This window comes from Apaloderma vittatum, unplaced genomic scaffold, assembly GCF_000703405.1.
Source record: "Apaloderma vittatum isolate BGI_N311 unplaced genomic scaffold, ASM70340v1 scaffold39150, whole genome shotgun sequence".
Classification (NCBI taxonomy): domain Eukaryota; kingdom Metazoa; phylum Chordata; class Aves; order Trogoniformes; family Trogonidae; genus Apaloderma; species Apaloderma vittatum.
Window position 1 is genome coordinate 1 of NW_009693580.1, and position 23495 is coordinate 23495.

A 23495-nucleotide genomic window follows, 5' to 3' on the forward strand; every position below is an offset into this window, starting at 1 on the left:
CCACCCCCCATCTTCCGACTCTTCCGTGTCCTTGAAATGCCGCCGTGTGCCGCATGTGCGGCGCGTCCCAGAGCACCATAGGTTTTGTATTGTCCTGTCCTTGGAACGCTTTGGTGTGGCGCGGCGAAGGTCTCCGCGAAGTGCGTGGGTTCTCCCCAGCTCCGGAGCGTTTCCATTAACAATTGGTGAGGCTGGGGGGGAGGAGGAGGACGTTGATTCACCGGGGAGACGGGGCAGTGGCGCGTGGAGTTCCCTCTCCTTAAACCTGTTCGTACTTGCTCCGCGCCGCATCTGCTGCCCGTGAAATACCCAGGTCTTGCGAGACAGACTGGGGAGGGCAGTGGGCAATGGCCGTCATGATGGGATACGCAAGAGGAGGTGGAGATTTTTCTCTTCTGTTTCTATGGGATGCGTCTAGGATCTGTAGAGCTTCATCTTTGTATAGTTTTCGAGGAAGATGCGGGAATTCGTGTAGTACCCGTAAAAGTCGGGATTTGGATGGTGCTTTGTCTTGTAAAAGCAGTTCGGAGGCGACAGCAGGAAGCTGTTTCTGTGATGTGAGGCCATAGTAGCTTTAGGTGTCTTTTTGATCTCGGGGAAACGTAGGTTGTGTTTGACTTTGCAAAAAGTTTTTTTAAAAGCACCAGGAAGGTGAGTGCTAAAATGTATATTTTCTGTATTAGTGGGTATACTCTTTAAAATGCTTTTATATTCTTAGAAGAGTATACTTCTCACAGTAGCTCTCAAGAAGGTATTATCCTTGTGCAGATTTTATGAGGACTGAAATTCTGGGACCTTTAAAATTCTGTGCAAGGAACCCCCTGAAGTTGTTGCCCAGAGAGTCCTCAGGCAGGTGCAGTTTCCTTCCCCCTTGTGATGAAGAGCACTTTCAATTCTTAGCTTTCCTTGGAGTGTGTTCTTTGCAGATAAATGTCACTTAGGTTTCATTGTATTTTATGTTTTGCACACTAGTGTTCGTGTTAACTGTACTTTATAGACATCTGTGAAGTGATTATGCACGGAGTTTAAACCATGGTTTGCAAGATAGCATCTGGAGCATGCAGATACTTTCAAGTGACATTTTTCCTGGTCTTTTTCTTCTCTTTCTCCAAAATATAGTATAGGAGAACAAGAGGAACTTCGTTTTTAATGCTGTTGTCTTCAGCAACAGCTGAAGTTGGTTTTGTCAAACCAAAAACATAAACAGAAATATAACAGGTTTATTACTGTTACGGAAGTTTGTCATATTAAACTTTACTTCCAACAGGATTTGAGTGATGTAGGTCCATCTAACTCTTAAATAATTAAAACTTTTTTGCTTATTATACATAGCAAGACAGTAAATGATCTCTTTATGGAGGCACTTAGATAATTTAGATACTTGAAGTTAGCTAATAGTTAACATTGATTGGATATGTCTCAAATATGTAGCATTTATTCCCAGAAATATTAAATGGTAATGTTAGTTGTATTTATGAAGCACAGTATGAAAATACATGAACTAGCTCTGGACAAGCTAGTACACTTTAATGTGCAGCATGTTGTTATTAAAGCTGTGTAAAGATACTGGGTTAGGTCCTAAAGATAGGTCAGTCCCAGCTCTGCTCTACAGGGCTAATTGCTCTTTCTGGGCAAGGCTAATTAATGCAGCCAGCTTCCAGTTTTGGAGCTGGTTCACGTGGCTGTGCAGTATTGCTGAGAACAGTACGGCGTTCGTGTAAGCATACTTCAGTGCTACAGACAAAATTAGTGTAGACTTATGGAAGATATGTATTATCACAGATTAATATAGCGCTCTTAGGTCATAATTCCAATGTCCCAGTTGTTAAAACATTCAGGTGATCCTATATTAATGTTGTTTACATAAAACCTGTGCCCTATAATCTAAGGTGTGGGATTGTGAGAGTTTGCAAAATGTGTAATTGCCTTTGAAGCCTTAGCACAAGTATTATAGAAAGAAAGGAAAAAGATTCTGCCATTAAGCCATCCATTTCAGTAGAACTTGTACTTTTAAGGCATTTGGCCGTAGCATCTCTTTGGATGTTAACGGCCATTTGGCTTTTTCTGACTTGGTAACTCCAGCAAATCTGTTGTACACGCTCCTAGTGTGCTGGGTGTATTAAACTCTTGGCAAATGGCCCTTTCAGGTGCTGCACCTCTCCGCTGTGGTTTTGTGGAGAAACAGTTGATTGTTGGTAGCTCCTAATTTTTTTACTAAATTTTTCCAGACCATGTCTAATTAGTGTAATCACAAACTGTAATTAAAGTGATGAGGTTGCATCTTCATCAAAACAATGCATGGAGACGATTGAGAAGTCCTTCTGATGAAGAGAGTTGCTGCCTTTAGAAGGTGCTGGGTACTGTTGAGAAGCTCACTGCAGAGCAGGCTGAAGGTGCTGGTGGGGGAGACAGTTCACTTGTTTCACTGATGACCTTGTGGTAAATGTGCTTCCTAAAGGGCTGTCTTGGATACATCTGAAGTGTTTGGAGCCAAAGAGAGCACGTTTTATTCTTTGACATCTCTGCTTCCCAGCCAAGGGAGGAAGAAACCGTCCATCCACTTGAGGCAGAACTGAGTAATTGAAATAAACAGTGGCCAGAACTCTGGAGGGCTAAGGAGCTTCCGACTCCATGCCTCATGCTCTGCGTAGGGGTATTTGCAATTAATGCGGTCTGCCAACAGTCCAATTCCTACGCTGAAAAAGTGTGGTACGGTAGTATTAGCATGTTGTTTCACATAAAATAAATGTCTTGTAAACCATTTGTGCCCTTTATAAATTGTTCTTTTATCTGACTTTTTGCAGTTGTTGCAAACTACAATTAGAAACGGTAGTGTTAAATGACATGAGGCGTTGTGAAAGCTGAACTACATATTTGAAAATGTAGGGCAGTGAATTGTCTGTTTGCAGCGGTTAAGTCTGGAGAAGGTTTGGCATGCTCAGCGTGGTGTTCTAGCAGAAAAGGTTGCTAGATAATACGATCAAATTGCGTACAGTGCCCTCCTTGTAGTGATGATGGAGACGAGGCAGGAAGCAATCTACTGTAGTGACCTTTTTGCAGTCGTTAAATAATTTAAATTTGAACCGTATGACAGCTAGGTTGTATCTGTTCCTTAGTACTGAATGGGTTTAGCCAGATTATTTTCTCTTTGTGGTTCCATTTTAAATGTGCAAAGCGAAGTAGTGTGGTGGGCACATGGTTGTTGGGGGCCTGGGGCAGCCTTTGCTGTAGCCAGAGGAGGCTGAGAGGTGCTGGGGGGTAACCTGGAAAGCAGCAGGGAGCCACGGGCTGCTCCACGGCTTCCCAGGGCCTAACTGGGGGCTGGAAGCTGCTCCCAGACTTGTCCCCTTCTGCTGGTTTCACCAGGGTCTGCCTGTTGGTCCTCAGGCAGCTCAGCAGCTTGTTAGGACGGAGCTATGTAGCTACTTTGGGTTTAGGAGGTGTTGTTTTGTTCTGTTCCTAGCTTGTGGGTTGTTGTTTTGTTTGTTTATTTTTGTTGTTTTCTTACAATTATTGTTGCTAATGGCTCTTACAGTGTGAAGGTGCTACTATCAGACTTCAGGGGGGATGAGTTAAATCTGGCTGGTGAATTTTGGGATTTTTTGATGAAATGCCACAGGCTTCTTTGGTCATAAGCAATGACTCACAAGTAACTTGTTTCCTTACTTTCATGATAAGATCTGTAGGACACTCAAGCTTTTAAAGAATTCTTTAAATGCAATTATAATTAAAACAATTGTGGTTATTTGCAGTTTCTAAACTAATTTGCAAGGAACCAAATAACTAGAATTCCACTGCAAGATCTGGTGCTTCTTGTAATAATGCTGTTAAATACCGCATCCGTGTTCTGCTACTTGAATTTTGGTGGGTGCTTTCAAGTATTGTGGAAATACTTTATGGTACTTTCTTGTGAAACTTAATTGTTGATTTTTTTTTCTGTTTTGATTTAGAGCATGTATATCTTTAGGATCTAAGACCCGGGCCATTGGGAATGCAGCAAAGAGCCAGGTAAATGGATCGAAACCTCTCATATTACTTATCTGACTTGTCTCCTGTTGAACTGTGGGAAGTAATGAATAAATCTTGTATTTTTCTGTTTTAAAGTAATTTTTTTACAATGTGTACATTTCACAGTAATAGTTGTTGCTTCAAGTGTATATTTCCTGTACTAAAGTTGAAATGCTTTGTGCATTGTTTTGTCATTCAGAGAGACAGAAAACCTTGTTTACCCAGTAAAAGAGGATTATTTTTCTTGCTTTCTCATGACATCATTAAATTTCATCATTAAAGCTCTATTGAGAGCAACAGGGAGGAGTACCATTCTTATGTTTTAGAAAAGATGAAACTGAAGTCGAACAACAGAAGTTTGGTTATAGATACTGATGTTGCTGATGTGTAATGAATGCATCTTAGTAATTTACTGTCTCAATTTGAAACTTAGAACAGAAGTTCTCTAATCCTCTGGAAATTCACTTGCAGGCTAGGAAAACGTTTCTTTGGTAGGAAAAATATGTAAAAAAACTTAATAGCCATCTACAAATAAAATAGCAATCTACAAATTAAAAATCAGGTCGTACCCTCTTTGTTTGCATGCATGCATCCTGTCAGCATGCTGAGAACTTTCTTCTGCTTAGCATGGAACTTCCTTCCCCTTAGGATGGCCTGTAGGTAACTGGGAATTTGCCTGGCGGATATAAAGGTATCAGAGCCCACTGGCAGTGCTGTGAGCAGTCAGTATATGCAGAGGGTGTATCACTTTCTCAGAAACTTTACACTATTTATCAGGTTATGCCTGAACTTAGCTGGTGGGAATGTGTCCTGTTAGTCCTCTTCCCAGCTATGAAGTTTGTTATTTAAACACACAAACTAGACTAATTTTATCTTGGAGAAGATTACTCTGAAGTAATTTCTTTCGATAGCTTAAATATTACGTTCGTTGGGATTTATTTATTGTGATCCTTTCTTTACTTAAAAGTCTGTCCTTCAAGTAATTAGGTTGAAGCACTGATGAGAGAGTAGGTGTGACGAAGCTTTATGTCCAGATGGAACCTGAATTAGTGGAGAATTTGAAAGGAAGTCAGATGTGTTAATTTGTTGAAACTTCATTTAAGGTTAATGTAGGTAATAGCTTCATGTGTTCTTGCAGACAGCCATTGCAACAATACGTATTATGATTTCTAATATTTTATACTGCATCAGAAAACGCCTCTAAAATAAAAATTACAGTGAAAATTTATGGTAGCAAGCAAATGGATATTAAAGAAGCAAATAAAATTGAAATTTTTCAATGGAAATCCTGGGTGCTTCCTTCTCTCCCTCTACTCTTTGCTTTCCAGTAAATGTGTGGGGCTTGACATGGATCTTCAGTATATGCATTAAGCCCAAGATAAAAAGATTTTTTCCTGGGTGGTCTTCTATAGTCTGCGTGTCATGGGCAATTAAAAATGAAATATCTTTTGCCAACAGATTGTCACAAATGTAAAAAATACATTACATGGTTTCAAAAAACTGCATGGAAGAGCATTTGAAGATCCTTACATACAAGCTGAAAGGGCCAAACTTCCCTATGAACTTCAGAAGATGTCAAATGGCTCTGTAGGAGTAAAGGTGAGTTCAGAGATTTATGCGGAATTTTAATGGCAAAGATGAGCACGTTGGACCTTTATCCCTTAATTTTGTGTTTGAACTGGCTTAAGTTTTCCTTAAGAAAACTTTAAATATTTTCTTACTCATTTTGAAAAGAGGTATCGGGTGATAACCAGTACAGTAACACCTTTTATTTTTCACAGAACCTGCATTAGCGTGGCTTTGTTATATTTCTCATTTATCCTTGCAATTCATTGACTTGTTTAAATGTCCAGGAAAATCTAGAGTGCTTGCTTTGTATGAGATGCTCATGTCTTCTAGTAACCAAGTAGGGTCAAAAAAGGTATTACATTGTCTCCTGTACAGGTATGCTATGAATGTTTATACCTCTCATCCCATTGACCTTCAGTAAAATGGACTGTGTAATAAACTTTCATGTTAGAAGTTCCCCACAAAATAATTTTCAGCTGAACTGAACTGCTGTGATTTGCTGTAGGTAGTACAAATCCTTAGCATCAATTGATGGAGAGTTACTTGTGTCCAGAGTCTGGTGTTAAAGTTGGGTCTTAATGCTCAAAATTACAGAAAATGTTTGAGTTGCACATCTTTGAGAGAAGTTGAGATGGCTTATTACAGAACTGCAATTCTCGGTTTCAGGTGAGATACCTAGATGAGGAGAGACTGTTCGCAGTTGAACAGATTACAGGAATGTTATTGGCCAAACTTAAAGAGACTTCAGAAAGTGCTTTGAAGAAACCGGTGGCAGACTGTGTGATTTCAGTAAGTTGTAATCTACTTTTTGCAATTCTTTCTGTAGATAACTTTAAGCTAATATCATTTATGCCATGGCATGCTTGCAAGAGGCACTAGGAGTGGAGAGGAATCGCATCCCCCAAAAATGGGCCTTTATTATAGGTTTCTCCAAATGAGAATGCTTTTGTAATCATGCGTGAGAAGATGGAAATTTTGTTAAATCAGGAGCGTGTTTTCAGAAGAGAATTCTTCTCAAGCTGATCCAGACTGGCTAACCACAAGCGCTAGATAGAGTAATCCTGGTGACTGTAGTTTGTTATCAGTGGGAACTGCCTTACATGTAAGCTTGTTCTCCTCAGTTCTGAAGAACCTTCCCAAATTCACCTTAAATTTCTTTGTTGTTAGATAGTTAAAGGCTGTTGGGTTGTGGAGTAGTTGACCCCTGCCTGAACTTTATGGCTCTACTAGGGTCCTGCTGGCAATTTGAGAAGCCCAAACTACCTCCATTTGTTTCAAAAGCTCTTTATTTGGCTGGTTTACTTGTGTTGCTTTTTTTTTAGCCAGTGTTCTCACTCAGGGCAGGGGAGTGGGGAGTAGGAGGGTGGGGAGTTTGAAGATGAGGTTTTGTGCCTTATAGAAGGTCCTGAATGTCTCCTTTCCATGTTGTCTTTGTTTACTGCTTCACTTCTGCTCTTGCTTTGGTGAGAAGTCTGTGCATCAAGTATTGTGTTTATGGAAACTGGAAAGCTGGATACTTCAGCTGTTAGAAATCTGCTTTGATCTTTTTCCTTGCTTCCTTACGGTATACAAAGACACTTACAGAGAATGCCTCCCCCACAAAAAAGGATCCTTGGTAGTACACCACAGTGGTAGCTAAAGAAATACACTATGAAGGTAGTTCCCAGTCTTGAGCTTGACTGAAGCTGAAGATCTGCCAGCTGACTGCAGCCAGTTTCTAACTAGGCTCTGATTGTGCTTCAGCTATTTTTGGTGGAACTGAATATTGTAGCGTACTGGGAGCCGGTGCTGTCGTAGACGGGGTAACGGAAATCTGGATGGAGGTTTAGTTGTAACTAAACGTTAGTGCAGCACCAGGATTAGGTCCAGCCCCACCATAGTGCTTCTGCAGTAGCCTATTTTGGTGCTAGATATGAATATTTATTGTGCTGACTTTGTGCTGCACAAATGTTTTCAGAAACTGGTAATGATTTTAAGATCAAAGACTCCTGAGAAGAAGCAGAGAATATTTTCTGGGTTTTTTTGTTGCTTGGTTTAAAACAATACTGGCTGTTGCTTAGTTTTTGTTGTATTTTGAAAATTTAATCGAAATACGCACATAGCTGTTTTATTCAGACTGCCTTATTCATCTGAGGTTTGCTTATAACAGTTTCTTGTGGTATTGAAATATATAGGGTTGCTTAATGGGTAAGTCTGACTTGTCTGAATTAAAAGGTCCATATTTCATAATATCCTGTGTTACTATTTTTTGGAAACAGGTACCCAGTTTCTTCACTGATGCTGAGAGAAGGTCTGTAATGGCAGCTGCGCAGATTGCAGGATTGAATTGTCTGAAGCTGATGAATGAAACTACAGCAGGTAAAGGGTAGCAGCTTTTTTGTTGTTAGGGTGGTTTTTTTGTTTTCTTTTTGGGTGGGTCTGTGGGGTTTTTTTAACACCTATTCAGGCTATTGAATCTGTGAGGGTGATGACATACTCCTGTTACACAATTAGGAGCTTGGGAAAAAAGGGATCCAGGCTAGTACTGCCCAATCCAGCTCAGGAACTGGAAACACAGCGGCTGTTTTGGTGGAGTGTTGTTCAGCAATTAGGAGACATGATTAGAGTTGGTGTTTTACTCACTTGAATACAGTGCCACTCGAAAGTAGTTGCTCTGCTTCTGAAATAAAACTGGTCTCTGTGCTTACCTCTGCTGTGCCATGGAGCTATAGTGATGCAGCTAGGGTGTGGACATGACCTAAATTCTCAATTTTTATTTTAAGTAATAGTATAGTACAGTGTCATAGATCAGATGTAACCTGCCTTTGTCTGAAAGATTAAATATATTATTTGACTTTAGTGTCTAGTTGAGTCTTCTAATTTTCAGCTTACTGGAAAAAGAGTGTGCTGCAGTAAAATAATTCTCATGGAAGTATTAGACACATCTTTTTTGTCATAAGATAGTATTAATTTGAAGTGAAATATGTTAAAAGGGAAATGTTAAAATGTGTAATCCAAAGATTTTTCATATTTAACTACTTAATATGTATGCTTTAAAAGCTGCTTCTACACAAACTGCTTTTTTATGGTTCTTGTTCTGAAAGCACATTTGCTGATCATATTTAGAAACAACTTTAACTGTATTTCTCAAAATATTTAAGTCAAGTGTAAGTCTGTAGGATAATAACAGTTTAAACTTGTGGCAATGCTGTCAGCTGTAGCATTGGCACAACTGTTGTTTCTCTAATTTGTTTGCTGCCTTCCTCTGATGTTGGTGAATTCTAGGGTAAAGTATAGAAATATGTTAACACTTTATGGGAACTTAAGTTGGAGCCCTTTATAACTGGTTTTCTGTGCTTTTTTTTCTTGATTTAAATTCTCTTTGCTCATAGAAAGTTTCATCCAACTTTGCAAATGAGTGCGGGTATTGAAATCTTAGATGCATTTTATCTCTCGAGCATGCTTGAATTTTGCAGGGTTGACCTAAAAAGTACTGTAAGTAAGGCATTTAAAAGGAGAAGCGTAGCATGAGACTTAATCTGGGCAGTTGGACAAATTAGTGTTAACTTGGCTACCAGCTGAACTGAAATAAAGCTTTAACACTTTAGTAGTGTTCAGGCTTTGCTTGATATCTGTTTCCTACCTTGTCAGTGAAAAATATTTTTGAACAGGTGAACTTGCTTTGTGATGAGCTGTCTTATATATGAACAGTACTTCTTTAAGCAGAAGCAAAGATAAATAATCTGATACATCCTGAACCTAAAAATTGAAATCTATGATGGTGCATATGCTGCTGGCTTTAAGTTAGTGCTTTGAAGGTGCACAGTGTGCAGTTGTTGTTGGAAAGAGGTGTTAGATTATTCAGAATACTTAAATGTCAATTAGATGAATGATATTGAGGTAATTTGCTAGTATAACTCCAAAGCAAACAATAAGAAAATAGTGTGGCAACTTGTAGTGGTTTAAAGCTTCTGACCCTTTTGACGCTTATGTTCCATTTGAGCAAAGTAAAGGAGGTGTTTCAAAAAAGTAAACGCAAGTTGGGGGCGGGATTTGGCAGTCCTTCTAATACATACTTTAGAGTTACGTACAGCTTTCTCTTAACTTCTGTGGGCTGATGTTTTTCAGTTGCGTTAGCCTATGGAATATACAAGCAAGACCTGCCAGCCTTGGAAGAGAAGCCAAGAAACGTGGTGTTTGTAGATATGGGGCATTCTGCGTATCAGGTTTCAATCTGTGCTTTTAACAAGGGAAAACTGAAGGTAATCTTTTAAGTCCTACAGTAAAATCCTGTATTCCTGAAGTATATAAACGGACAGTACTCAGAATACTGTTCTGTGGATACTAAAACAAAACAAAACCTGTAGCAGATATTTTGGAAATGCTGACTACAAACTTTCTGTTGATTTTTTTTTTTTTTTGCTATTTCAGAAATGAAATTTCCCAAAGTGTATTTTTTAAAAAGACTTGACAATTAAGCATACTGCACAGTTTTTGTGCCATGTTTTATCACTGAAATATTTGTATATTCTGGTAGTCTCATAAGCATTGTAGTTTTGCAGCTGACTTATGGGAAATTGTTGAACTCCCTGAATTGCTCCATGACAATTCTCCCCACTGCCCCTGCTACATCCTTGATGGTTCAGAATCTAAATTCAGTAGGATGTGAAATAAAATTGAACAGTCTTTATTTTCTGGTTTGGAGATGTTTGTTCATGAGCTCCTGAAGGCTGAATGTTTTTGTAAACTTGTCTTTTTAGTAGCCAAATGTTGCCATCTGAAGTCATGTGAAAGGTGATAGTGAGTTTTCCTGTTGTAAAGGACACAAAATTTGTAGTAGCGTGACAAAACAGCTATCCTAGTGTGCTTTTTCTTTAGTGAGCTAATAAACTGAGTAGGGGCTGCTGCAGCATGATAGAAAATAGCATGGCAGGTGGGACAGTATTTTATTTGGGGAGGGTGGGAACTAAATAATTAAGGAGTCATCTTTTTAAGTTGTTCTGTCTGGCAACTGCAGAGAAGGAGGTGAGAAAAACTGCCAGTTTTCCCATGTCCAGTCTGTTCTTCAGGGTGTTAACTTAGAACACTAGTGCCTGTATGAAAGCCATCCCTCTATCTAAACAAACATCGTCTAGTAACTTTCAATCTTCATTCTTTCACTTCCGTGCAGGTCTTGGCTACTACCTTTGACCCTTTTGTAGGTGGCAGGAATTTTGATGAGGCTTTGGTAGACTACTTTTCTGAAGAGTTTAGGACAAAATACAAATTGAATGTAAAAGAGAATCCTCGAGCTCTGCTACGATTGTACCAGGAATGTGAAAAACTCAAAAAGCTTATGAGTGCAAATGCTTCTGACCTTCCACTCAATATTGAGTGCTTCATGAACGATCTTGATGTCTCCAGTAAGATGAACAGGTACTGTGCATTACTGTCACTGAAGGGTGATGGCGTGTGCTCTTGAAGCTGTCTTGTAATGTGAAGCACTTTCCCTGTTCCTGCAGGGCTCAGTTTGAGCAGCTGTGTGCTGGCCTTCTGTCCAGAGTGGAACCTCCTCTAAGAGCAGCCATGGATCAAGCTAGTAAGTAGGAGTTAATTCAGGTGCTACTTTTAGCTCAAGAACGTAACTAGTAATCCATTTATCCTAGATCTCTTTAATGATTATCTTTTTAATATATTTTTGTATTTATTAGAATTGCAAAGCTAAGTACTGAAAAGTTAAATGTAAGTTCCATTCGTATGCTTGTCATGTATGCATGATCCCGTTCCTGCCTCATGTAGTGCACATATCACTCTCCAGCCTTAGTTCATTGACCCTCATTCTCCCTATGTAATGGAAAAGGTTGGCGCTCTGAAAAGATTACTTATTTTAACAACACAAAGCAACCAAACCAAAGCCACGATGGGGAAAACTATTCTTCTTTAATGCAGCTGTCTGGCCAGCCTGTTCCATATGTAATACATATATGTCCTCACTGACCTGAGAATCTAGCAGTATATAACTGAAATAAAATACCTGAAGCATGTGCTAATAACAATTTTTTTCTTTTAATTTTTTTTTTTTTTGCCTAATGTAGTGTAAAGGAGAGAGGTGGACTTTCATGTGAAAAGATTTTACTCCTAATTCCAGCATCTTCAACTAAAAGAAAGGGGGGAATTTTTATCTTGTGTCTTGGCTAGACAGGAAGAGAGAACCTGAATAACTGCTGAGCAGAACTGTTCAAGGACTGACAGTTGTTCAGGATCATTTTATACACATACCTTGAATTCAGAATTAGAAAGATACCCTGCAAGCACAGTCTAATATTTATTATATCATTTTAGTTAAGGGTTTTGCTTTTCTTTATTAGCAACCAACATTAAACCAGGCATAAAATGAGGTGTCTTCGGGTTTCACTTTTGTTCTTGTCTGGGAGGGGTGAGGTATTGTCCAGTGTGCTGGGCTGCCAAAGAAAACCCAATTTCACACTGCTGAGTTTATGCACACCCGAAGGGGAATACACATGGACAGTGCATTTTAAATAACAGCTGCCCTCATTGATGCTTGGCTTCTGCAAACTTTGCAGCAAAACTTTGTAGCCTGCAGGAGGGACCAAGAGTTGGAGTAGGAGAGATCATGATAAATCTGGTTTTAACATCTTGTGGGCTATTGAATATATTCAGGGCTTGTTACAGTGTCTAGATAATAAGGTAATTCTTCCAGATGTATTTTTTTATTGTCCAGATAGAGCTCTTGGATATCTTGATGATAACTAAAGGCCATGCACTCTCTTTTCTAGAACTTCAGCGTGAAGATATCTACAGTATAGAAATAGTAGGTGGGGCTACTAGAATTCCAGCAGTCAAGGAACAGATCTCTAACTTTTTCTGTAAAGAGATAAGCACCACGCTAAATGCTGATGAAGCTGTCGCAAGAGGCTGTGCCTTGCAGGTATAGTTACTGAAACTAAACTCCAGTATTGCTTCTTTAACATCATGTACTAATGCAGTACAACTAACCATAAGCAAATGCTACTATAGCTGAAATAAGTGTAGAGTCTTACTTGTTCTTTGAACAGTTGATGACGGTGACTGTGTCAGAAATTACTGTATTGTATTTGTTAATTTGCTGCTGTGTCATATTGGGTCTTGTTAGAGACCTGTTAAATTTGATCACCCAAATTACACTGTTCCACTTCTCTGTGGTTATTTGGAAGCTTTGCTGGGTATCTACTGACAGTCACTGGGAGAGTGGCATCTGCCACCATTACGTCGGTTCCATCTTTCAGTTCGATTAACTTTCAACTAAGCATAGGAAGTTTTGGTTAAAAATTCTGTAATAAGCAGAACTTTTGTGCGACCCATACAATTGTAGCCTTTTTGCACTTTGTGCTTGCTATTTGACTACATGGATACAATAAAATTCTGGTCTTTGTTTTCTAGTGTGCAATTCTTTCCCCAGCTTTTAAAGTGCGTGAATTTTCCATCACAGATGTTGTTCCTTATTCTATAACGTTAAGATGGAAATCATCTTATGAAGAAGGAACAGGGTAAGTTGTGTGATGCCTACTAAAAAGTCTGTGCTTGTGTATATAAGCAAAAATTTTGGAACTATTGTATAGACTTTGAACAGGCCACCCACTTGAGCAGTTCTCATTTACTCTCATTGCATACCTCATGATTTCAGATTACTGCTTAATAAATGGAAATATATTTAATTAAAAAATGTTGCTCTCAAGTTGCTTAATTTTTAAGAAGTGTGAAAGAATGTGTAGTCCAGCTTTGAGACCTACAGGCCTTCTATCTGCAACTCTTGTCATAAACTGACTTGAAATTATTTAGCTGCTTAGTTGGCATGGCTGCTGATCATTAACGTACCTAGAATGTCATTATCCTTTATGTTTTGCTCACTAGTTTGACCTTACTTAATATTTTACTGCTTCAGGGAATGTGAAGTCTTCAGTAAGAACCACGCTGCTCCATTCTCAAAAGTAATTACTTTTCACAAGAAAGAACCTTTTGACCTGGAAGCTTACTATACCCATCCGCACGAAGTGCCTTATCCTGATTCCAGAATAGGTAAGGCCGTGTGAATAAAAAGCCCATACACAACTCCTGTTGATAATGGGAAAAGGGGTTTTCCTGTTACTTGCATATTTCTGATGTTATGGGAGAGGCTTAGTGCAGTTGTCTTGGTTTAGGTGCAGTGCTCCAACAGTATCAGTTGTATTAAACGGTATGAATATGTTTCCTGGTAGCTAATACTACCTTACTTGCATTCAGTAGTAGACTCCTCAGGGTCTTTAAACTATTCCACAATTTTATTTACTAATTTATGAATCAGGTACAAACTCAGTGCTACCTGTTTATCTATCTGTACAAGTGGTGTTTGCAGGAGGGAATGTTACCCTTCACATGCACGGTCTGCATCATTCTCATTGGAATTTCCAGCAAGTCGCAAAGTAATTAGCAGCCTCACTGCTTCCAGAAGCCTTGATAAGCACTGTTCATTCTCCAGAATGCGTAGGGTGTTCATGGTGCTAAATTAAGATGGAATCTTTTATCTCTCTGACATTTTGTCAGTGCAGAGTTTGAGTTATGGGGATGAAGGAAACTGGTTGAAATGAATCAGAGTAGTTTTTCTAGTGTGGTGGTTAGAGAAGGCAGTAGAGAAGTAGAACACCTAATTAGCTGGCATCTTATTAATTATTAGTTAGGTGATAATAATTGAGGAGCCAGGCTTTAGTTTATCTAGCTGCAGAATTGACCACTAAGTTGGAAGTTTCTTTAGTTCTTTAGTTCCTTTAGTTATTTTTCTCCTCTTTCACTATTTTTTTTTTTTTGGAACAAAATTAAAACCATCTTTGTTTTTTTTCAAGGGCGTTTCACTATTCAAAATGTTGGTCCCCAACACGATGGCGACAATTCCAAAGTGAAGGTTAAAGTGCGCGTCAATATTCATGGCCTTTTCAGCGTGGCTAATGCTTCTATAATAGAGAAGCAGAACGTAGAGGGAGATCACAATGATACACCTATGGACACTGAATCATCAAGTAAAAACCAAGGCAGAGATGATGAGCTGGTATGTAAACTTGTAAATATCTACACTCCTTGTAATTCTGACGACAGAGCCAATAATTAGAGATGAAATGATAGCGTATAGCTCTTGCAGTTAGTAGTTCTCCACCCTTAAATTACTTCTTCAGTTACGTAACACATTTCTTCATGTTTATGATTAGAGTACTGGTGACATGTGGCCCTAAGAAACCAGAAAATAACGTAAAACCAGATTCTAAAGAACCAAGCAGTTTTTTCATTGTTCTTTATCTTCTCTCTGCTAGTCTTAGCATTATCTAGTTGTTGGTATCAAATGGCAGCATATGTAATGAAATCTGTTGACAAATGAATTCTAAAAATTAGTTTTTCCTCAAGCACTGCATTTTCGTTGAATAAAAATGTATTTTTTTTTAAATATGGAAAACTTGTTCATCATAAACTTTCGTTCACTAAGGGCACTTGTTGTATTTCAGTACCAGTAGTTCTTAAAATCTGGCTTATAAGCCCATAGGGAAAAATTACTAGTAATAAATATGCAATGGCTTTGTCATTAAAACTTGAGAAATTAACAAAATTACGTTCTCTCATTCCAGTACAAGGAGGATCAGCTTTCTTGATAATGCACTGCAGACTGAAAGTAGATCACTGAGAGTCGTGAGGTGCGGCTGTTGGGTTGGACACCGCAGAGTTGAGGGCCGAGTGCCAGGGAGCGCTTTGCAGCTGGGAAGGGCATGCAGGCGGTGGCCTTGGCAGCCTGTCATTTTTTTGCTTGTGCCCTTCCATAGCTTGGGCTTTTGGTTATGTCACAGCTCACAGGGGAGAGAGACGACGGTGTAGAGAAAAAGAGGATAAAGCAGTGGGCAAGCTGCTGCTTCGCACTCCTGCTGTCTTCCGGAGATTACAAAGTGCTCAGCGAAGTGACCCGTCTCACAGGCCGTCACACGTACTGAGGGAGCCATTCCTTAGGGACAGCAGACACTTGGCAGCTTTATTTGAAGGAAAGGGTGAATGCTTTTTCCATCATTGTCTTTTAAAAATTATTCTTAACAGGTTTTCCCACTGTAGTACGAACATTCTACAGGAATTGGAGCAAGTGGTTATACAGTTAGCATTGCATAATTGGTATAAGCAACTTCTTAAATACTGTAGCGCTTCCCAGGAATCTGAGCATATTTGAGATGCCAAACACGATGCAGTTCCATGAGGACAAGTGGTCGGCATCTGACGTCTGTATACAAGTGAAAAAAGGTTGAAAGGGACGTTTGGTGTTTGCACGTGGAGGTTACTAAAAGGAGTACGCTGTGTTCGGTACAAGAGTAACCAGTTGCATCCTCAGGCTCGCAGTTTGTAGTAATTCCATTCATCTAACGCATCTTCTGTTTTACAATGGTGCTTGTCAGCAATTACCTCTCATTATTGAGGATGATACCCTCGACTCTGAGGAGGAGGTCTGTGGTGTATGTATGTGTTATTTCCCCCTTTCTAGCTTTTCTGTGTAGGCTAAACAGTTCCTTCTGGTTGTTGTCTTTTTCTGTGTGAACAGTGAGAACAGTAAATTACTATTTTTTTCACTCTGAAATGACAAAACTTGAATTTGGTAAAAGCAGTCTTCTTGTTTTCAACTGTTTTCATAAAAACTTACTGAACCAATGAACATAGGTAAACTGCAACAGACGCCCCTGTGCTCGCATTTGAAATCCTCAAATAACTTTTTCTTATATTTTGCCAAACTAACAGTAAATTATTTTACATGCATATGTAGTTTGTGAACCCGAGCACCTTAATTCCTTGTAATGGAAGTCATAGACCTTTCAGACCTCAGCTACAGCTCGTGAGTTTTTGGTGCTCTAGATGTCCCAATAATGGAGTCATCCTGCAAACTGTAGACTTAGCCATTACTATTTTACAAAATTTTTTGTAATGATGACAGAGAATTGTATTACTTGAATTAATTTAAGTGATCAGCACTGGTAATTAATCTGTCTTTAAGATCCTTAGATTGAGAATAAGGCATAGGTGAACTACAGATAAATTTAAGTGAAACTTACTAATTTGGAGTGGCAAGGAGCGAAGACAGTTGGTCATATGTTCCAAGAGGCTACTACAGAAACTAATTTTTGTAGTCCTGTGAGACACATACAGGTAACAATTATGGTGGTGATTAAATTAGTTCTGCTTTGGATTACAAACTTTGAGGTTCAGGTGAAAAATGATATGAGGTCAAAGTTCTGGCTGTTCCATAGAGAATCTGTTATTCCCTGTGTTAATGCTGTGTTTCTAGAATGTTCTGTGCTTACATTTTATAAGTATTTATTTCTAATTTAAAATGAAGGGAGTATTTACAAGGCTTAGTGTAATTTTGTAGTGGGGACAGATGGCAACTTCGCATTTCAAGGGGGACAGGCAGAGCAGAAGTTTCATCTAATTTGAGAAGATACAAGTAGAAGTACTATCTAAAAATGTTGAAACATGATGAATCAAAAATTCTTCAGTCCGTATATTGTCTGTGATCTACTGTAATTGACATCAGTCTTAAATGGTACAGCAAACCTTTGCATTCAGCTATGTAAATCTTTTTCTAGGATAAAATGCAGGTTGATCAAGATGAAGGTATTCAGAAAAGTCACGCTGAACAACAGAACCAAGCAGATGAGGAGACTGAAAATGCAGGAACTGAAACAAAAGTTCGTATTCAGTATTGATAAGGAAATGTAATGTTGCTTCCCTTCAGACTTTTTTTTTCCCCTTAGCATTCTCCAAGTCATAAATCATACTAGTTGCAAAACATGGGACTGTATTGAGGAGTACAGCTGTACTGAAATGGTTAAGCTAGGAATCCTACCTTGGCACTTTTCCAATTTCAGCAGTGTACAGTTAGGGCTTTGAAGTAAGTTTCTGTTATTTAATAGAGTTTTATAGTGAAGATGTAATCTAGAGGATCAGGGAGAAGAATATGCAGTGCCTTTAGCTTTTGAACAAGTTTCCTCAACAGCTCTCGATTATATTTGAAGAAAGTAAATTCCACTGGTTTAATTCAAAACTAAGGTAGTGGTGATTCCCAATAGCAGAGGAATAATTAGGTGCTTCATTTACATATGATTAATTTGTAGCTATTTCACTAGTTACTTTTGTCTCTCTTTTCTGAGCATAAATGTTAACTTTTCTATTCTTGAAAGATTCTTAGTAGTGTAAATCTTTTTATAGGCTGCTTCTGGAGACAGGCAAGATCATCCAGCCCAGCCAAAGGCTAAAGCGAAAGTTAAGAGTATTGACCTACCTATACAGGCAAGCCTCTACAGGCAACTGGGACAAGATCTTATTAATTGCTATATAGAAAATGAGGTAAGCAGCATAAACTAATGTCACTGTAAATAATTATCCAGAAAATATTTGCAACCATAAACTTGCCATCCAGTTTACGGTTCTTTTAGGGGTTTGTCCTTAATTGTAAGGAGTTTTATTTTGGTTGATTTTTCTAGTGAAATCACTTAGTTTTACTAGACTTCACTACTCTGTTGTTACCCAAAGTATCAATTCTGTTTTCATGCAGGAAATGCTTAGGATTGCCAGTGAAGGCTGTACAGGAATCTTAATTGTTAGTGACTGACCCGGTACTTGTCAGAAATAGCATTTACAGGGGTTCCGGTGCTTTAGAGAAGCTGTGTCTTTAGCTATATCGCATTTTTGCCCTTCAAGTTCTGCATGACCAGGAAGGGATAACCATATATAGTAAACTTGCCTTTTAGAGAGTTCTTGAAGATCCCACCAGCGTAATCTCCTATCTGAAATGTGGTCAGCCTGAGGAATAAAATATGAAATAATTTTTGTAGGGCAGAATGATTCCTAATGACTTCCAAATGAGAGTCAAGACTTATCTTAAATTCTAGTCCTGTCTGTGGTGGTCAGACCGTGAGTGGTGTCTCCTCCGTTTACACTGAAGCACTTGCCAGACAGCTTCCAAATACGAACTCTTTTTTCCCTCCCAGTTTCAGTTCTGCTTGCAGTGAAGAGGACTTAGGCAAAGGTGAAGGTATTAATCAGTACTTGTCAATTAGCAGGCTTCTGCAAACGTCTGATACAGCTTCAAGAGACTAATTATTCAGCTTGGCACTTGATAGACTTTTAGTTTTAAATAAGCTTTTCTCCCCTAGGGGAAGATGATGATGCAAGACAAGCTTGAGAAAGAAAGAAATGATGCTAAGAATGCTGTTGAAGAATACGTATATGACTTCAGAGACAAACTATGTGGAGTCTTTGAGAAATTCATCACTGAAGAAGTAAGACTTATTTATGTGTTTGAATGCTTGGAAAAAATTCCTTTGTATTTTTAAGTCTTGAGTAGGTTATGTGGAAGCTGCCAGGGGTCTCTTGGACTTGGGATGTGAAATAGACTAACTACACACAAGTTCTAACTACACTTACATGGCATTTGACATGCAACCATGCAGAGTTTTTTATTGTCTTGGAAATTTCTGAGTGGCAAAGAGGGATTCTGGATGCACACAGAAAAGAATCCTGTGAGGGTAGAAAAGCAAGACAGACCACCATGAGCTAGATGGCATGAGTGGGTAGGGAATGGAGTGTTTGTACCTTTGTGTGTAATGGTCTAATTTCATTAATTTAGACACATGATTCTTTGCCCACTTGAAAGTGTTTCCACCTTAGGATGCTGTTGAAATCCACATAAAAGCTGATGAGGAAAGCTGTACACTGGGCTTCTGCAAAAGTAGTATTTCATGAACACTTGTCATATAACCATTTCTGTCTAACAGCCATCAAAATCCAAGTGGCTGGTACACAGGCAAGCAGTTGTTCAAACAAGAAATGTCCAGGAGCACATTTAAGATCTGCCCTCTGGATTAGCTGATCATCAACCCAGCAGCGCAGTACAGGTGCCCTTCCCATATATACTCAAGGGTGTGAGGCTGCCTTTCTCATGCCAATTTTAAAACCACCTCTCAGACCTTTATTTTTAAATAATTAAAGATAAAAATCTTTATAAACAGCCAGTAGAGTCCATTAAAAGAACTTTAAACTTACAGCTGTATATAGTTATCCAAATTTGTCTGTTCTTTCATCCTGCTATCAGAGAACCTGTGAAGCAGAACTTGCCATGTAGAGATAATTTGCAAGAACGCTGAAGAGATGGATGTGATTTCTGACGAAGTCAATCCTGAAGCTGTGTCAGTCCCATAAACTTGACTTGCAAATCATGTTAGTAGGGCTGTCCTGTCTCTCTTAGCATTCGGTAAAATCTTGGCTTTGAAGACTGTTTGTTACTGTTTTCCTTCACTATCACTTAGAATACTTGAAACTGACGGAAGTTTTTTTGAGTGGAGTGGCTTCTTAGTGTTCTGATGGGAGAAGTCTCATTTGTCACGTTGTCTTTTCAACTAGAGTGTCCCTAACTTGCTTCACAGGATTCAAACAAACTGACCTTGATGTTGGAGGACACGGAAAACTGGCTTTATGAAGATGGAGAGGACCAGCCAAAACAAGTATACATGGATAAGCTTCAGGAATTAAGAGTAAGGTTTTAAATTACTTTATAGAAAAATCACGTGTGTGTTTGGTGGTAGGGGTATTTATATAAGCAGGTATGGCTAAGTAAGCACTATTTGTTGGAGTTTTTTCATGAGGATGTGTGTGTGCATACCCATACGTGAGTTGTGTAAATCCATGAACTTTAAGTAGAGACGTTCAGGTTACATCTGGATGTAGTTTAGTTATGAAATACAGTATTTAGAACTAGAAATGGTGGGTTTTTAAATGTTTGTTTCAATGCTGGTTGTGCTCCTAATTTGAAAACAGTCAAAATGCAGCAGATTGTCACTAGTGACAATAGAATTAATGGCTCTGGATATTTTCTGTTAGTTTTGTTAGAAACTGAAAAAGGCCTTTGAGTAGTTGAACTGCTCTCCCAGGTACTCATAATTACATTCCAGAACAGATGCTCTGGTTTTCCTTTTTTTCAGTGGTCTTCTATACCTGTGTCATAAAACTGTATCGTTGGTCTAATATCTAGGGATAAAGCCTGAAGAATGCTTTACCATGACCTTTCACTGTATCATTTGATTAGTAATGGCAAAAAAACATTAAATACGTCAGATTATAATTATCTTCTGGCAAGACATGAATTCTGATGAGTGACTACTCTGTTTGTAATACATTTTGAGTATGTCTCTAGCTCTCAGGCTCCCACTGTTTTCCCTCAACTTAGATTTCCTTTGCGGGCAGGATAACTGATAGAAATAGTAGTGTAGATCCTAGCAACTGCCGCCTTGCCTGGATACCAGTATTCGAGAGAAGGAAAAGCAGACAATGGATAAAAGTGAAGGTTTTCAGACAAAGTACTTCAAAATTAAACCATCCATGTAAATCCTGTCTTGTTTCTCTTCCAAATGCATTGTTCCAAATGCTTTTTTTGCTGAAATGCAAAATACTAAGCTTAATAAAAACAGGCACTACTCCTCTGTTTAAACTTTTGGATTTTGGTAGGGTTTCTTTGTGCATTAAAGCAAAATGCAGAGATGAAGCTCTTGAATGGGTGAGAAAAGTAGTTAGTGACAGCATTCTTTCCAATGCCATGTTTTATTCTTAGAGCAGACTAAAGTAAAATTGTGTTTTGTCAAGATCTTTGTGCTTATGTTTCCAGAAATTTGGACAGCCTATTCAGGAAAGATACATGGAACATGAAGAGAGACCAAAAGTTTTAAATGAACTGGGAAAGAAGATTCAGCTCCTTATGAAAGCAGTAGAAGCATTCAAAAACAAGGTAGAAGCAAATTATTGAGGCAATTATTGCGGGTTTCTGAGTCTGGCTGTAGAGTTGTGTTTGAAAAGACATCTTGCGTAATTACCTGTTAAACTGCTTGAAAATGGCTGTGGTGCCTCTGCTCTTGTAAACTTTTAAAACTGGTCTGGATTGTTTTTTCCTGAGAACATGAATTAAACATAGTCACGGTTTATGGTGATTTGTACCAGTTGAAATGAGTGTCTCAAGGTACGCTTGCTACCAGTGTTTCTGTAACTTAAAGGACTACCTGTTGGGGTTAGTTAAACTGCAGTGCATTTCAGGTGCTTTTTTTTCCTTTCAACTTCAGTACTAGCCTGTGTTTTGGCGGTGTTCTACAGTCATTCGTCACACTAAACGTTTGTTAAGACTATTTCTAGGGGTTTGCAGCAATGTTAACCTATTCATTACGTGTTCATGAAATTCTTAATTCAGTGAGGCACATACATGAATTGATACAAATTTCTCCCTCCTTAGGATGAAAAGTACGATCACCTAGATCCTGCTGAGATGGAAAAAGTTGAAAAATACATCAATGAAGCTATGAATTGGTTGAACAGCAAAATGAATGCCCAGAATAAACTAAGTCTAACTCAGGATCCAGTTGTCAAAGTGGCAGAAATCCTGACAAAATCTAAGGTAAAAAAAAAACACCATGGTTCATTTTGCAGTCTAACAAGCTTTTCTAACAAGATTTTGGTCTCTGTGTTGAGCTGGAATATTACACCTGCAGAGACTTGTAAAGCTATGAAAGGATGCATACAGAGGGAGTAACAGTTTTATCGATGTTCCACTCTGGCTCTTGATTTACCTCTGAATAACCCTTTGTAAAATAGCCTGAGTTACAGCAACAGGCTTGCTAGAAAAAGGGTTACCATATAGGCTTTTAACAGGTCAGAAGCTCTTAAGCTAAGGTTTTAAGTTTATAGACTTGATGGAATTGAAAAGTCTAGTCCTTGGAAACAGAGTTACAGGTCATCATGAACCTGAGATGAATTTGAGACGTTCTAATTGAAAGCAGTTACTGTGCCACCCAATGAACCTGCTCTCTCACTTGTGTTACAACTAGGAATTGGATAGCTTCTGTAACCCCATTATATACAAGCCCAAACCGAAGATAGAACCTCCCAACGACGGGCAGTCGAAAGCTAATGGTGAACACAATGGACCAGTGAACGGACAGAGCGGTACTGAAACAAAACCTGAACCAGCGAAGGACAATTCTCAGCAGAACAAACCGCCGGGAGAAATGGAAGTGGACTAAATCTTGCGTTTCTTTTACTTATTCAAAATAGTGCAAGTAACCACAGGGTCCATTCTTTTTGTCTGATACACACCTCAGATGTTCAGTTATTCTTAGCCAATCTTCTGTCATTTGTTGCTGAGTAGTTTTGAAAGTGTTTTCTATTAAGTACACCTCTGATGTTCATTTCCACTGATGCTGCTTACGTGGAGCTTTAGCCAAATGTAGATTGTATAAGTCAGTTGAAGCTTTCCCAATATATTTTATATCAAACATACAAAATTGATATATAAATGGCAACAATCTACCTTATTTAAAGCTTTTATTGTGGATAAACCTCAGCTCCTTTATTCAGGAAAGGATACTGTATTGCACTACTGATGCTCAAGTGTAGATCTAATTGCATCTTTATTTTGGAAAAATATTGGAATTGAAGTGGCAAACTTGTCACTTGAAGCACTGACCTTTTCTAGTTATTGTATTGTTATAATTTAAATATTAAAATAGACGTTAGCTGGCATACTAGTCCATCTTGTTGATGTACCATGAGAATTGTACTGTCTTTTTCATATAAACTGAATAATAATACAAGCTTAAAACATATTTTTAGATTCCCATACCACTAACAATAGGAGTTACAACATGCTAGCATAAAGGCTCAGCCATGTGCTGAAAGTAAGCAAATGGTCTCAGTGCCCATCGCTGTACATAACGTACTGTGCTTAATGATAGGACAATGCTCATGATAATAGTATGAAGGGGTAGGATATACAAGGACTGTTACGTTGCTTTCCCTTGAAAATGTCTTATTGCACATGTTACTGTTTCCACTTTTGTTCTGAAGGAAATCTACATTTTGATGACATCTTG

General features: G+C 38.6%; 1 protein-coding gene across 3 annotated transcripts; it reads left to right on the plus strand.

The window, feature by feature from the left end:
* The first annotated feature begins 3956 nt into the window (after positions 1-3956).
* Positions 3957-23145, plus strand: HSPA4L (heat shock 70kDa protein 4-like). 3 transcript variants are annotated; one of them, XM_009879258.1, is made up of 19 exons: positions 3958-4008; positions 5467-5607; positions 6244-6366; positions 7836-7935; positions 9685-9818; positions 10727-10971; positions 11058-11134; positions 12333-12484; positions 12976-13082; positions 13478-13611; positions 14412-14614; positions 15990-16037; positions 17172-17273; positions 17794-17931; positions 18741-18866; positions 20010-20117; positions 21245-21364; positions 21860-22021; positions 22452-23145. In XM_009879258.1, exons 2-19 carry the CDS (start codon positions 5581-5583, stop codon positions 22644-22646), a joined length of 2301 nt encoding a protein of 766 aa, XP_009877560.1. In that variant the 5' UTR covers positions 3958-4008; positions 5467-5580; the 3' UTR covers positions 22647-23145. The 3 variants fall into 3 exon arrangements, with proteins under 3 accessions (XP_009877553.1, XP_009877560.1, XP_009877568.1); XM_009879251.1 differs by lacking the exon at positions 15990-16037 and having other exon boundaries at positions 3957-4008; XM_009879266.1 differs by lacking the exons at positions 15990-16037; positions 17172-17273.
* Positions 23146-23495: the final 350 nt, after the last annotated feature.